Source organism: Drosophila kikkawai, chromosome X (genome assembly GCF_030179895.1).
Source record: "Drosophila kikkawai strain 14028-0561.14 chromosome X, DkikHiC1v2, whole genome shotgun sequence".
NCBI classification, from domain to species: domain Eukaryota; kingdom Metazoa; phylum Arthropoda; class Insecta; order Diptera; family Drosophilidae; genus Drosophila; species Drosophila kikkawai.
In genome coordinates this window covers 22,092,783-22,107,404 of record NC_091733.1, presented here as the reverse complement: position 1 = coordinate 22,107,404, position 14,622 = coordinate 22,092,783, and the positions used below count along the sequence as shown (strand labels likewise).

Below are 14,622 nucleotides of genomic sequence, written 5' to 3'. Positions count from 1 at the left end.
TATTTTAAATATTAAAAGTCGGGAAGTTCTTTTTGGAAAGCCTAATGCTTGTCAAGTGTTTTTAAAAGCTTTCAACAATTATTACAAATCTGGTGGAGAGTTTAAGGTTAGAAAAGTAAACCTGAAGCTAGGATAATAAAGGCTTGGAGTCTAGAAAATATAATTAACCAAGTTCCTAATTGATATAAAGCTAGAGAAGCTTTAATAATACATTTAAATTGTAGAGAAATAAATCCAAAATCTATTTCAAAACCTCAACTGCAATTGTGCTTCAGTTCAGGGTTTAATTCCATCTAACAATGTTTATTCGGGGGCCTGGGTGTCCGGCTTAATGTATCACTTGCAGTTGCATAATCGACACCCGAGAGATGGCCAGTTTAACCGCTAATTAGCCCACCAACCAGGCCAGGCCAGGCCAGGCCAGGTCCAAGCCCGGGACAGGTGATGTAAGATGGAGAGATGGAGAGAGAGAGAGAGGCTTTGAGTAGGCCGAAGGGGTACTGGGGTTTGATGGATGCGCTTGCCTTTTGTGCCCGCCCGTCTGGCCACGCTAATAATGCGATTATGTGCCGACTTAATAACACCGTTAGGCCCCCTACCATTAGCCCCAGGCATTCATCTGTCAGCGGGAGCCCTCTGCCCCTCCGCCTCGTATTTGTTTATATTTCCGAACTTGGTTAGGAGAAAATTGAAAACGCAGAAGCTTAAACGGTCACCAAGCAGGGAAATCATTGGAAAATATATAATATATAGCTTCCTTTCCGCTTTACCTCGTTGGAGTTCATGGTCTCAAACCGCGCCAGTATCTCCTTCACGGATATCTTGGACTCTGTGGGCTCCTCGAGGATGGTCTCCATGCGACTGACCGAACCGCTGCTGGCATTGCTCACCCGCCGGGTCTTATTGCCGCCCAACAGCAGGGCCGTCGATGGGGTCAGGAGACCAGGTGCGGAGGTAATAACAGGTGCAGCGGTTGGCATGGAACCAGCATCCATTACTGGCTCCTGGCTCTGTTCCTCCTCTTCCTCCTCCTCCTCCTCGTGGTTGTTATTGTCATCCCTTTGGCTTAGCTGCATCTTGAAGCTGAGCTGCTCTTCCAGGCAACACTGCTCGCACAGGCTGCCCCCGGAGGAGTTGGACATGAGGGTGGCCGTGGTGCAGCACTTGTACACCATGTCCTCCTCCACGCTCCAGGCATTATCCCCACTTAGTCCTGGTGGATCGCAACCAGATCCGGAGCCTGACACCAAGGCCTCACTCATGGCGTTGCAGCACTGTTCGTTTAGCTCCCTGATGCTCTCGTTGGTCAGCTGGTCGAGATCACTGCGCCGCAGCTGCATCTGCTGGTGGCTCATCTGCTGGGCATGATGCACCTGGGCCGCTGTGGTGCCAGTGATGTGGGCTATTTCCGCATCATCCGAGTCCGTGTAGAGCATCTCGTGATCCTCGTCCTCTGTGAGATTGTTCAGCGAGTCCAGCGAGGCGCACTTGCACTCCTCCTGCTCCTGCTCCTGCTCCTGCTCCTGCTCCCCTTCCTCCCGCTCCTGATCCTGCTGCTGCTGCTGCTGCTGCTGGCCCTGCTGCTGCAGCAGCTTAAAGTTGTTGACCTTGTCGTGGTGCATCTTGCTGATCAGCGACTCCACCTTGTTGACAATGCTGCTGAACTTGTGGGGAACGCTGCCCCCGCCGGTGGCCAGCTGGCAGGAGGAAGCTGCACCGGAGGCGGAGGAGGACTTGCTGCTGGCCCGCACGCTCTGCGACATCCTCGGGTGGGTAGCTCTCCTCTCAGGTCGCGAACATGGGCCATAGGCAGTGAAAGTTACTGCATTGTGATGGTCAGCACGGGGCTCCTTTCCACCTGCTACGGCTACCTGGCTATAGCCACACGACGACGACGGCGACCATAATGAATGTTTGCTCAGCGGAAAAACGTGAAAAACACACACGAAAAGCGCACACAGAAAACCGAGGAAAATCGGACGGCGAACGAACCGCAGCGGCACAACGTATGGAATGGAATGGTTCGGATGGGATTGGGTTTCGGATTGGGTTTGGATTGGATTGGATCGGACACTCAGCACTCTGCACACATCCAAGGCAGCAGCATTGTATATATATTTATTTGTTGTTTTTGATTGTAATTTTTGCAACTTTTCGTTGCAATGCAGTTGTTAAATGCGTGCCGTGTTTATTTTCCTTCTCGTCTATTATTTCTTTTTTACGCTTTTCAGCCTCAATTTATTTTAATTTGCCATTTGCCATGCCATTGCAGTTTGTCTTTCCACTTGAGTTGATGGTTTTCCACGGCAGCAGATCGTTTGTCTATCTCCCCTGGGTTGTGTGTCGTGGAGCAGTTCAAAAATGTTAATTATAAAGACCATATACTATATGCAATTGGATGCGAATAAGGAGGGAAGACCTTGGAGGAGTGAGGTAACTAAAAGTCCAAGGTAGTGAGTGCCTCTTTGATCAAATATCTGCCTTCTACTCACTATTCTCTGTACTTCTATTTGGATATATTTTAACCCTAGAAGGTCTCGGTAAAGTATGCTTTAAGATATTTAAGACAAACAACTTAGTTTGGGTAAAAATTAATAATTCATATTTTCTGATTTTTATGAAACCCAAATTAAGGAAAATTTCTTCTCTAATCTTCATAGAAAAATGATCCAACATAATGTCAGTCAAGTAAATAAAATATATAGACAGTAGCTAATCCAGTGCATTAATTAGTTATATAAATAAATAAATAAATAAAATATTGACAATGAACAGCTACTGTAAATCCCAACACCTTTGAAGACTCTACAATTTCACAGAGTTTCTTCTTAGCAATTCATCGCTAACAAGCAACCAAAACAAAACCCTGGAAAGTGTTTTTCCCTTAAACATCTTCGAACTGCTGCCACAGAGAGAGATGGAGGAGGAGGTGCCCTGCCCTATCTGGGGAATCACCGCTAGACAGCCTCTTCAGATTCCGATTTGTCATACGATTTGTTTACGATTTACTGGGTCACACGGGGCCGGACCTGGACCCTAGAGATAAAAAAAACACCACAGAGCACGCACACACAACAAAATACAAGAAAAAAGCCAACAAAATGGCTAACAGCGGCTTAAGTTGGTCAAAAGAATTCAAAGACGCGGCGCGCTGCGTGGTGCCGTTACCGCACAGTCGTAACAACTGAACTGACTGAGCCACTGGAGACTGAGAAACCGAGACACCGAGCCACTGAAAACCAAAAGCTGGCTAAAAGCTGGCTAAAAAACTGGCCGAAACGGTCGCCAGACCGGACTGGGCCTCCGAAGAGCCACCAAAGACTGGCCATTTCACTCGCAGCGGAGCAGAACACTGAGAGAAACCGATAGGGAGAGAGAGAGAGAGAGAGGCGGCTGAGTGAAAACCTGCTGACTCTCGCAATTCTCTTGGCTCTCTCCACCGAGCGGAAAGTCTTTCTCCACTACCCACGACCACGACCAAGTCCAAGTCCATTCCGATTCCCATTCCCTGCTGAGATAACTGTTTCGGCGCGTCTCTTTCTCTCCTCGAAGATCGGCCAGTCCGAGTGGCTTTGGTCGGGCGTTTAACGAGTTTTCACGCATAAAATGAATCAAATTAAAAAAAGAAAAAAATAGTTGGGAAATGGAAAACATTTTGTTGATCACTGACAAAAATCATGTGAGGTTATACAACGAAGACGAAATACCCTAAAGGCAAGTTTACTTTATTTCAAACTCAAGAAAGCAGCCTAACCTTTTCTACACATCAGTATCCCCTGCTAAGCTACTTTATTATTTGGCGATGATACCGCTAGAATCCGTTGGGAATTACAGTAGAATGTAGAGGAAACTATCGAAAATATTGCACATTATTATGGAGACTATCAATAAATTAAGGATTTCTCTCATTGCTACTAACAAATAAAGCGGTGAGGTATCATTTTAAGCTTGAAACTTAAATTAAATTTAAATTTAACAAAATATATATTTAAAGAGTAACCCGCGAGAGGGCATACCCCTTCAGAAAGTCTCCACAACAAAAAAAAAAACAAAAGAGAAAAGAAAAGTAAACACTAGACTGGAGTGCGAGTGATGGACGTGCGCCAACTATGAATCCCATCCATGCGCAGAGGATGCCTATATGGCGCTGGAAACTGGCTGGAGCCACTGGTGCCCACTGAGCTTCAAGGCGTGCAAAAAGAAAAGCAAACCAGATTCACAGATTTACGAATTTACGCAGCCAAGCATTCGATACTTGAGACAAATTAATTTCTTCAAACAGCAAAACACTCGCTTCCAGGCGACACTGATCGCCAAGATGTGATTAATGGCTTTTCTGCTCGATAAAAAAAAAAAATATATATTTATAAATATATAGTTAGACAGAGGTAACACCTCAAAATCACCCAATTACTTGCCACATATCATTAGCTATTATCTTAAGGCCGTGAAAACGTTTGTTTGTTCGCCTTAAAGGCCGCACTATTTATGGCCACATAATGCGAGCAATTATTCATGCAATTAAGGCCAATTATTTTTGAGTTTAGAGGTGTTAAAATAATATTTAAAAAAAAATTATAAGTAATATATATCAATTGTATAAATAAATATATCAATTAAGAGGCCTAAAAACAAACCCAAATTGAAATAAGTATTTATGTTGCCAGAAGATTGATTCATTTGAGCTTCTCAAAGGTTATTTTAGTCATTTTTTAGATGATATGTTTCTTAAATTAAATTATGTTTTTACGGTTAATGTTTCAGTTTAAATTTAATAGAAATTAATGCTTGACAATGGACTCTTAAGAGCTTCAAAGAGTTTAAACTAAACTGAAAAATCTAGCATACTTTTAGACTTTCGTGAAGACTTTTCGCAAGTAAATGATAAGCCTTAAGTATTTTTTTTTTCTAAAAAATAAATAAATAAATATTAAATTCATAAACTCTAAATATCAAAGCATATATAAAATATATATATTCAGAATTTTGTGATTTAAATTTCTGTTAAAAACAAAACTAAAGAAAAATATACAATAATTATTCTATTAAAAAACCTTGGCAAGAAATCACTTAAAATTAACCACTTATTTTTCAAGAGATTTAAAATTAAAAAATAAATATCAAATTACAACCAAAAGTCGACTCACCTTGCGGAACTCCTGGACAAAACTAGTGACCATCGACTGTATGGCGGCTGCCCGGGCGGCATGGAGCGCCAAATGCTTGCCGTTGCGCAGATTCAGCTGCAGGGCAGCCGGACGCGGCAGGGTGACGGCGCTCTGGATCTCCCCGAAGGAGATGGCCTGGACCACGATCAGGTAGTCGGCATCCCGGCGGGCCAGGTACAAGCCGCTGTGCGAAACGCCCATGATGCTCACGTCGGGATACAGGGGAGCGCCCTGCACGGCGAACAGGCGGGCGAAATACAGTGGCCAATCGCGGGCCATGTCCACCAGATGGCGCTTCACCAGAGCACGCACCTGCTGTCCAGCTCCAGCTCCTCCAGCAGCGCCAGAGTTACTGCGGGCTGAGAGCGTGTCCACGCTCACCCCATGACCGTGCAGCATGTTCAAGGCAGAGCTCTTCTCCTGCGGCGTGATCCTCAGGCAGGGTGTCACCCCGAAGACATCGCCCAGGACCTGAGCGAAGAGCAGATCCAGGGCCACCGGTGGCCCGATGGGTTCGTGCGGCTGGAAGACCTCCTTGCGCACGCGCAGCTTCCAAGGCACCCGGTTGTAGGTCAGGCAGGCACTGCTTGCCCCCGCTCCCAGTCCCAGGCCCACTCCCGCGGAGGAGGTGGTCACTCCCGGACCGGGGCTGGTGGATACCGGTGGCGGTGGCACTGGCGCTGGCACCACTATGGGCGGCGGCGTGGTCATCGCATGCATCGAATCCAGCTCCTCACGCATCCCGGAGCTGGCTGAGCTCTTACGCTTGCGCTCGTGCTCGTACTTCTGGGCCATGTGTGTCCGGAAGGTGGCCAAACCGCTGCCGCCGCCACCGCCGCCGCGCTCTTCACGTCTTCCGGTGGTGTCCAGGCTGGCTTGGATCACCCGCGGCGGCGCCGGCTGGTACACCTTGTGGCTCTCCCGCTCGCGCTCCACCTGGCGCAGCTCGTAGAGACGCTCGCGCTCTCTTTCCCGCTTCTCGCGCTCCTTCTCGCTGCCACTGGCCGAGGCGGGGCCCTCCACTTCTGCCCGATCCCACACCGACTCGGAGTAGTCCTCGCGGTCGCGACTGCGACTCCGGCTGCGCGACCTCTCCCGCTCCGACTGCTCCCAAGCGGCGGCTGCCGGCGAGGAGGAAGCCGAATGCTCGCCGTCCATGTGCAGGTGCAGGTGGTGGCTGGTAATCATCATCTGTTGCTGCTGCTGCTGCTGACGCACTGCTCCAAAGGTGTCTCTCTCCTGGCGCTGGATGAAGGCCGGCACATGCTCCTTGGCCGCCTGCTGACCGCTCGAGGTGCGGTAATCGGGCTCTGGCTCGGGACTCCTGGCCGTGGGTGGACTTTGCGGTGCCGGTGGCGGAGCTGGAGGCGCCATGCTCGGAGGCCGTATGGGCGGTGGCGGTGCTGGCACACTGGGCGCCGGCGGCAGCATTCCCGGCCAGCCGACAGAGGGAGGAGCCGGCGGTGGCGATAGCTTGCCCTCCATCCGCTCGATCTGGGTGCGAACCGTGGCATGGGAGTCGGTACCATTGCCGCTGACACCTCCTCCAGCGCCTGAGCCTCCTCCGGGACCGGAATTGCCGCCTGAGGTGACGCTGGCAAAGAGCCCGCCCAGCTGCTGCTGCAGCATGAGCTTGCGGGTATCCTCCAGTTTGGCTGGCGCTCGTTGTTCCGACTTGGTGGACACCGTCGAGCGGACCGAGTGCCCGGCGGTGACCTGCTCCAGCCGCTGCCTCATCTCGGAGCTGAGCTTCAGCTTGCCCACGCTGCCCGGCGGCGGGCGATCGGCGCCGATCTCAAAGCTCTTCTTGGCCAACTTGGTGGTGACCACGCTCTGCATGGGCACATCCTGCGTGTCCCTATGGTCCCTGCTCTCCCTGCTGTTCATGGCCGCCGTGGAAGTCGTGGTGGTGGTTGTCTCCAAGCGCAGGCTGCTCCGCATCATCTGGCCACTCATTGGCGGCGGCGTGGGGCTGTCGATCTCGAACTCCTCCCACTCGATAGCCGTGGCGGTGGCTCCGCCGGATCCATTGCTGCCGCTGCCGGCCAGGAGCAGCTGCTGCTGCTGGTGGTGGTGGTGCTGCTGGGCCTGGGGCGTTGTCTTGCGCTGCTGCTGGCGCATCTTGAAGGCAAAGAAGTCCTCCTCGGTCTGGAACTGGGGCTCGTCCTGCGGCGGTGGCCAGCGCCACTTGCCAATCCTCACGGTCTTGGCCCGTCCATAGGGATCAAGGAAGTGGCGCGTCTCCGATGGGTCCTTGCATTCCAGCGGCGGCGGCATGGGCGGCGGTGGTGGAGGGGCCGGCGGCTGCATTGACTCCATCACCACCAGGCTGCTCCGGGTGGTCTTCATGCGCAGCGGCGACAGCGGTGATTGTGGCGGCGGCGGCGATATGGACAGCCCAGGAGCTGGTGGCGGGGAGCCGGAGCTTGTGGTAGTCGCCGCTGCTGCCGCCGCCTGCTGGCTGAGCAGCGTCTGGAGGGCCTGGTTCTGGGCCAGCAGCTGCTGCTGGATCTGCAGGTTCTGGGCCATGGCCGACTGCAGGAAGGCGCGCTGCACCTGCTGCTGGTACAGCCCCGGAGCGGACTCCGTCTCCGAGCCCGGCAGCTGCATCAGTTGGTGAATCAGTGGATCCCCTCCATTGGTCTCCGTGCTGCCGCCTCCGCGAATGCTCACGGCCAGCTGGTCTTTGTTTCCAAGCTTTTCCAGGCCCTGGGCCATGGGCAGCAGGTCGCTGATGTACTCATCCAGATCTTCTATTTCCGACTCGGAATCTGCCTCGGATTGGGCTGGGTGTCCCCCCTTGATGGCCACTGCCAGCTGCTCCTTGCTGGCCAACTTCTTCAGGCTCTGGATGGGCTGGAATATGTCATTGATGTAGTCCTCCAGGTTCTCGATGTCCGACTCGAGGGGCTCCTCCAGTTGATAAATTCCTCCGCCGCGAATGCTGGCCGCCAGGGAGCGCGCATCCGAGAGCTCGTCCAGAGAGCCATCCAGCACGGGACTGAACAGGTCGTCCAGGAACTGGTCTACATCCGAGGCCTGCGAGGGCACCCTTACGCGACGCACGTGCGAGGCCAGCGAGGGAGCCTCGCTCGTGTCGGACATGGCCGAGGACCGGGTGGCGTACTCCGCCTTGTCGGCATACTTGCTGGAATGGGAGCCGTGGGAGGCGGCATGGGAGCGGCGGCCGGCATGCTGGGACTTCTGGTAGCGTGGAGCCGTCTCCTTGCCCATTGGAGCCAGTCGCTCCGCCGAGTGGTAGCGATCGTTGAGGCGGCTCTCAGAGAGACCCAGCGTGTGCAGCGGCTCCTGGGAGTCACAATCAGGCGGCACCGGAGCTATGTCGCCGGCCAGCAGATCGTCCAGGGACTTGGATCGCGACTTGGCCTGGCTCTGACCCGATCCTGGGCCAGCTCCGGGGCTGGGTTCCCGCTCAAAGTACCGTTCGTTCAGGGCAGAGCTGCGGGAGAGCAGCTCCCGGCTGCTTCTACGCTCCCTTGGGACATCCTCCTTGCCTGCTCCAGCAGTAGGCGGAGCTGGCGGCGGCACTGCCGGTCTCTTGACCGACTCCGGCAGCGTTGTCCTGGCAAACTTGGCCCCGGATCGCAGCAGGTCGCTCCTGGGAGCCGGGAAGGCCGGACACAGCTCCTTCTCCGCTATCAGGTCCATCACGTAGTCCAATCCGCAGCTGTCTGTTAGCTGCTGACCGTCATCCAGGACCAGGGTCCAACCCCTGCTGGCCACGCCCAGGGAGGAGACGGCCAAGGCGGCAGCCTCCTCACAGCTGGTCCACGAGTCCACGGCCACCGTCTGGCTGGCCTCGTCGGGCAGCGTCAGTGGCAAAGCCATGTCGCAGCCCCTGGTCCAAGCACGCCACTCCAGCCAGGCGGGCACAAAGCTGCGACTGGCGCCGCCGGGCGAGGAGCCGCCGCTGCCGCCGCCCTGTTGCCGGAGCAGCTGGCGCAGGAGCAGCGGACGCAGCGAGGCGGGCGCCTCATCGTCGACGAAGCGCATCAGATACTTGCTGAAAGCGGCGCTGGGCTGGAAGCAGCATAGGCACTGGCCCATCAGCTGCCACAGCCGTGTGGCCTCCACGGAGGAGGGCGGCAGACCATGGACCTGGTTGCACAGCTGCACCAGGATCTCGTCGCGCAATCCGCGCGAGCTCAGGGCCTTGTGGACAATATAGTCGGCCAGCAGCTTCTCCTTGGCACCCTCCAGCGACTTGTCGTTGCTCCAGCGCAGGATCAGCTTGAAGACGGCCAGGGCGTCCTGGAAGTCCTGGTCCCGCGACGCGGCCCGCGACAAGAAGGGCGCCGTGATGGGCTCCCGGCGCGGCTGCAGCCTCAGGCCGTTGCAGTAGACGCTGCTGAACTTGCCGAAGGAGAACTGGCCCAGATCCTCGGGCAGCTGGACCGCCGAGGCCGGTGGCCCCGGCACCGTGCCCAGCACCTTGACCAGATGCCGGTCGCCGTGCGGCGGTGACCAGCCCTGCAGCTTCGAGTATATGAAGGCCAGCTCGGCGGGTATTTCCAGGTAGCTCAGCTGGCTCCTCTCCAGCACCGCCTGCTTTGCCTCCCGGGCCTCGCGTGCCCGCTGGGCGGCCTCCCGGGCCTCCTGTCTCCTTCGGTGATCCGATCGCAGCTGCTGGACCCTCCTTCGGGCCTGGCGTCCCCGCCAGATTCGCTGGGCTGTGAGGGCTCCCTTGCGCAGCCGCTCGAAGCGCTGCTGCTCTCGCTGACCACGCCAGCGTGCCTGGAGCCTGGTGGCCGCCGCCTGGCGACGTGCCAGCTGCCGGCGAACCAGCATGCCGCGCACATGACGCTGGACACTGACCGCCGCCCGACGCAGCCGCTCCGTGCGCCCGCTCTCCAATGCCCGGTGCAGGGCCTCGCGCAGAAAGACTCGCGTGGCGCCCAGCTGATAGTCCGGACCCTCGACGCCCGTTCGCGGCATGGCCTCCAGGAGGGCGCGGCAGAGCTCGCGATAGGGCGTGCCCCGGGCCAGGGGAGCCGCCAGGAGGTGCCTGTAGCGCTCCACAAAGTGCTGGAAGCGCAGGCGCACCGGGTAGCCGCGCTGCCGGATCTGGATGGTGTCCAGCATGCCCAGGTAGCGCAGCTGCTGCAGCACACACGGCATGTCCATGCGGAGGGCGTGCTTCTCCTGGTTGGGTTTGATGCAGCGCACGAACCACGGATGGCAACGGCCCATCGACTGCAGCAGCTGCTGCAGTGAGTCCGCAAACCTGGCGGCCACTGTCGGCGTCCTTGGCTTCATGGTAACGAAGCGACCATTGCTGCCCTTGGGCAGCGTCTTGCCGGCATCCCGTTGGGCCCGCAGCTGCTTGGTCAGCTCCCCAACCAGGGGAAGGCGGCTGGAGGCGAGTAGCTCCAGGACATCGCCACGCAAGGCGTCACGATTCTTGTCCAGAAAACCGTCCACACAGTACCACACCTGGCCGGCATAGTGGGTGACTCCAAACTCCTGGGCACCGATCCGCGGGCGGGCATAGAGCTCGCTCAGCGCATGGTTGTAGTGGCACTTCTCGAGGAAACTCAGGTCGGTGGCACGCGGGAAGTTGGACTCGTCGTCGAGCAGGTGGCAAATGCCCACCGGCTTTTTGGCCAGCAGATGGATAACCGGCAGGTTGTCGTCCCAGGCCAAGGGTGTCCACTCTAGCCGCTCGCGGGCATACTCCGCCTGCTCCAGCTTGAAGACGTGCTTGTTGAAGTACAGCTGCAGGTTCTCGTTGGCGTAGTTGATGCACAGCTGCTCGAAGCTGTTCTCGGCCAGGTCCTCGAAGCCGAAGATGTCCAGGATGCTGATGCGGTGGGCATCGTGGGTGCCGCCCTTCTGCACAATCGAGTTGATCCTGGACACCAGCCAGTTGAAGAGGCCGGCGTAGAGGGCCTTCGCGAAGGCATCGCGGGCATCCAGGGCCTGGTCAATGCCCAGCGGCGTGTGGAGCCGCTCCGCTCGTGCCTCCGTGGTGCGACTGGTGAGGGCCCGGTGCAGACCCTCGGCATTGATGTGGAGCAGATGGGCGGCCCACTTGATCTCCGCATCGGAGCCCACCTCGACGCCCTCCTGGCCGTGCCGCAGCTGCCGGCGATGGAAGTAAACGTTGCCCAAATGCAGGACGGCGGCCAGGACACGAACAATGCCCTCGCGTTCGCCTTCGGAGACGCCCAGGACCTGCATGGCACCCTGCAGCGACTCCCAGTCGACGCGACCGCTGGCACAGTCCGTGGCTCCTTGGTTCAGGTAGAAGTACTTGTCCGCCTCCAGCAGGCCGTACTTGGAGCGCTCCGCCTCCGAGAGGCCGCCGAGGAGCTCGTAGAAGACGTGGTAGTTGCGCTCCCCCGGCGCCTGGGTCACGATGCGCGACTTCTCCAGCAGGTACTGCGTGATCTTGGCCCCCACGATGGCGCCGCTCTTGAAGTATACCTCCAGATACTTGCCAAACCGGGAGCTGTTGTCGTTCCGGGCGGTGCGTGCATTGCCAAAGGCCTCCAGCAGGGGTGCGGCCTCCAGGATCTGCTCGGTGATGACCGCCGAGGCGGATCCGCCGCCGGGCACCACTGCGGCCAGGTATTGCATCACCAGCTTCGTGGACTCCGTCTTGCCGGAGCCACTCTCGCCCGAGATAACCACCACCTGGGGCGAGGGCAGGGCCGCATGGGCAGCCGCTCCGATGGCAAACAGGTGCGGAGGCAAGGATCCCAGGGGGCGGCCGGCATACTGTTTGGCCACCTCGAGGCCGTAGGCGTCGGGGAACATCTTGTAAGGATTGACGGCGATCAGAATGCTGCCGGCGAATGTGTAGATCAGACCCTTGTCGTAGCGTAGGCGCAAGTTCCAAAGCAGCGACGCCTCGTGCAGGTCATCTAGCAGGGTCATGTCCTCCACGCCGCTGCTGCCCAGGTCCTGGCGAGCCCGCAGGCTGCCCTCGCCGGGCTGCAAAGCGAACGTCTGTGGCTGTAAGGGAAGCGAATGGGAGATTTAGTAGAAGTTCAAGAGCTCTAATCGGGAGGTAAATATAGATGGTATTTTAAAATGTTATTATTATTATTCTATACAAGATAACCCCTAGATCACAATCCCGTTTCTCACATGGCGCGCTATCACATCGCTGCAGAGAGTGGACAGCCGCTTAACCACCTGCGGGTAGCGGCACTTGAGGCGTCTCAGGCGACTCTTGGGCACAGCCGGATGCGGATGCGGCCACAAATGCTGAGGCAGGTCCTCCGTCTCCTCGAGGCTGGCGGGACGCTGACGGCGCAGTACATGCGGCGAGAGCAACGCCAGCGAGGGTGACTGGGCGGGACTGGGCGTGACCGAGCCACCGATGCCGGCACCGCGTTGCCACGGCTCCAAATGGAAGCGAACGATACGCATCTCTCACTTGAGCAGACTATAAGGGCTATAGAATTGAGATCCCGATGTGAATCGAGATCGCGAAGAGGTCGCTCCTCGTTCGTTCGTTCGTTCGTGGCCAATGGCTCGCGTGCAACTGAAAGGAATCGGAATCTGGCGACGAGGCTGCCACAGTTTCCCCAAACGTTTCTAAAACGGTTTCCAAAGCCAAACCGCCAAACACGTTCTATCAAAACGGGGAGAAAAGCCAGGAGTGGGGGCTTGATAGCGCACCGAACCGGACCAGAGACCTGGTCCCAGACCAGATGACACTCCTCCTCCTCCCTCTCCTCCTGATGGCTACTTAGTGTGGGCCACCAGAACACGCACACTCTCTTGGCGGCCAAAAAGAAAACAGAAACAGAAACGGAAAAAAAAGAGAGGAAACCCGATCGCTCGATTGCCTTTCAATTAGGCACTCGAGTGTGGGACTTTCTCCACGGCCAAGATCGATTCCAAATCCAAAGCCAAGCCCGACCAGTTCAAGTTCAGCCTGGGTTCTGGCGGAGAGTGTCATCCGATACACAGCGCCAAACAACGGCGTGAACAATATGCCGTGGAGCGCCGAGAATGCATTCGATCCGGCGACTTGCCCATTGATATCGATACGGTATCTCCGCATCAAAGGCCAGCGCCAGATCGAGTGGGGTGAGTCAGGCCTAGGGATGTATGTAGATAAATTGAAAGGAAAAGTCCTGTATGATGTAGCGATTTTATAAGGAAAATATATATATTTTATATGGAAAATATGAAGAGAAAAAGTCGTATAGATCTGCGAATTTTATAAGGAAAATATCGAGATGAAAAGTCTCATACGATTTATTGATTTTATATAATAAATATCGTCATTATTAAAAATGAGTCAAGCCTAGGGATAAACATATATCGAGAGGAAAAGTCAAAGATGGAAAAACAACAAAAATATCGCTGTCAATGTCATAAATTTTAATAAAAAAAACTCATGAGAATTATTGAAAAATATTGAGTTTAACATTACAATATCGATTATCTATATAACATTTTTTAAATTTATTTAAATTAAAATTAAAATTATGTTAATAAATTTTTACTAAAGTTGATAATTTAAATATTAATTATTTTAAGTTCTTTTTTAGCACAGGTTTGGTGCAAAAAAAAAAAAATTAAAAATAACAGGTTTATCGCATGTTCAAAATATCGATTTATCGATACAGTACCGATATCATCTAAAAATTTATTATTTAAATCCCTTTTGAAATTTGCATAAAAAACTATAAGCTAAAATAAAATAATACAACAATAATTAGTATTTAATTTAAAATCTATACAAGATTTCCCTTTAAATAAATCAAAGAACTTAATTTCCAGGGGTTTAATTTTAATCTCGCCTTGAAAACAAATAGATATAATTAAAATTCGAATTAAAAGAGGCATGATACTGGCTTTAATTTATTTTTAAAACCCGTTTAGCGATCAATCAAGCCAGAGACAAGGAACCTCAGAGATGCCAGAAGAACAGGGAATGGAGGCTCGTTTAATACAGAGCTAAGGATGGAAGGCTTCTCATCCCTCCTCGACTTGTCTGCAGCGCGGCATTAACCGATAATTGATCGAGTTGCGCGATTACGCCTTTCAGCGCCATGCGGAGAGGTAGCTCTTGAAGAACACATGTGCCTACCAACAGGTTCTTGGACAGCAAACAGGATACAGGTCTGGGGTACCGCTACGACTAACGTTACTTGCCAATGAACAGAGCGAAAAAATATGTTAAAAACAAATAATATTATTTGTATTTAATATAAAAGCTGATTATGATTATTAAAAATTAAAATAACAAAAAGACAAGGCTGATTTCTATTTCAAAAACCTAAACAATTCCAAGTTTTCACTTTGTCACCTTAAGGTGGTTGTAAATGAAAACAGAAAACCCAGGGTGAAATCGTTCGTGTAAAAATGTTAATTTGCAAATAAAGACCGTCTGCACCTATAAACGTAGTTCATAATTTATATTTTAAACTACGCCCAGCTTGTTTTCACTTTAACAAATATTTGTTTAAGA

The 14,622-nt window shown here is 53.6% G+C and overlaps 1 protein-coding gene across 3 annotated transcripts in view; it reads right to left on the bottom strand.

The window, feature by feature from the left end:
- The window catches only part of Myo10A (Myosin 10A), a 29,748-nt gene that overhangs the window by 5,638 nt on the left and 9,488 nt on the right, over positions 1-14,622 (bottom strand). The window contains exons 3-4 of one of the 3 annotated variants that reach the window (XM_070287967.1): positions 12,282-12,566; positions 5,148-12,146 (exon numbers count right to left, since the gene is read on the bottom strand). In XM_070287967.1, coding sequence (XP_070144068.1) covers positions 5,148-12,146; positions 12,282-12,566 — 7,284 coding nt within the window. Of the gene's footprint in view, positions 1-770; positions 2,323-5,147; positions 12,147-12,281; positions 12,567-14,622 lie in introns of those variants that run through there. The other 2 variants (XM_017180693.3, XM_017180694.3) reach the window with 2 other exon arrangements.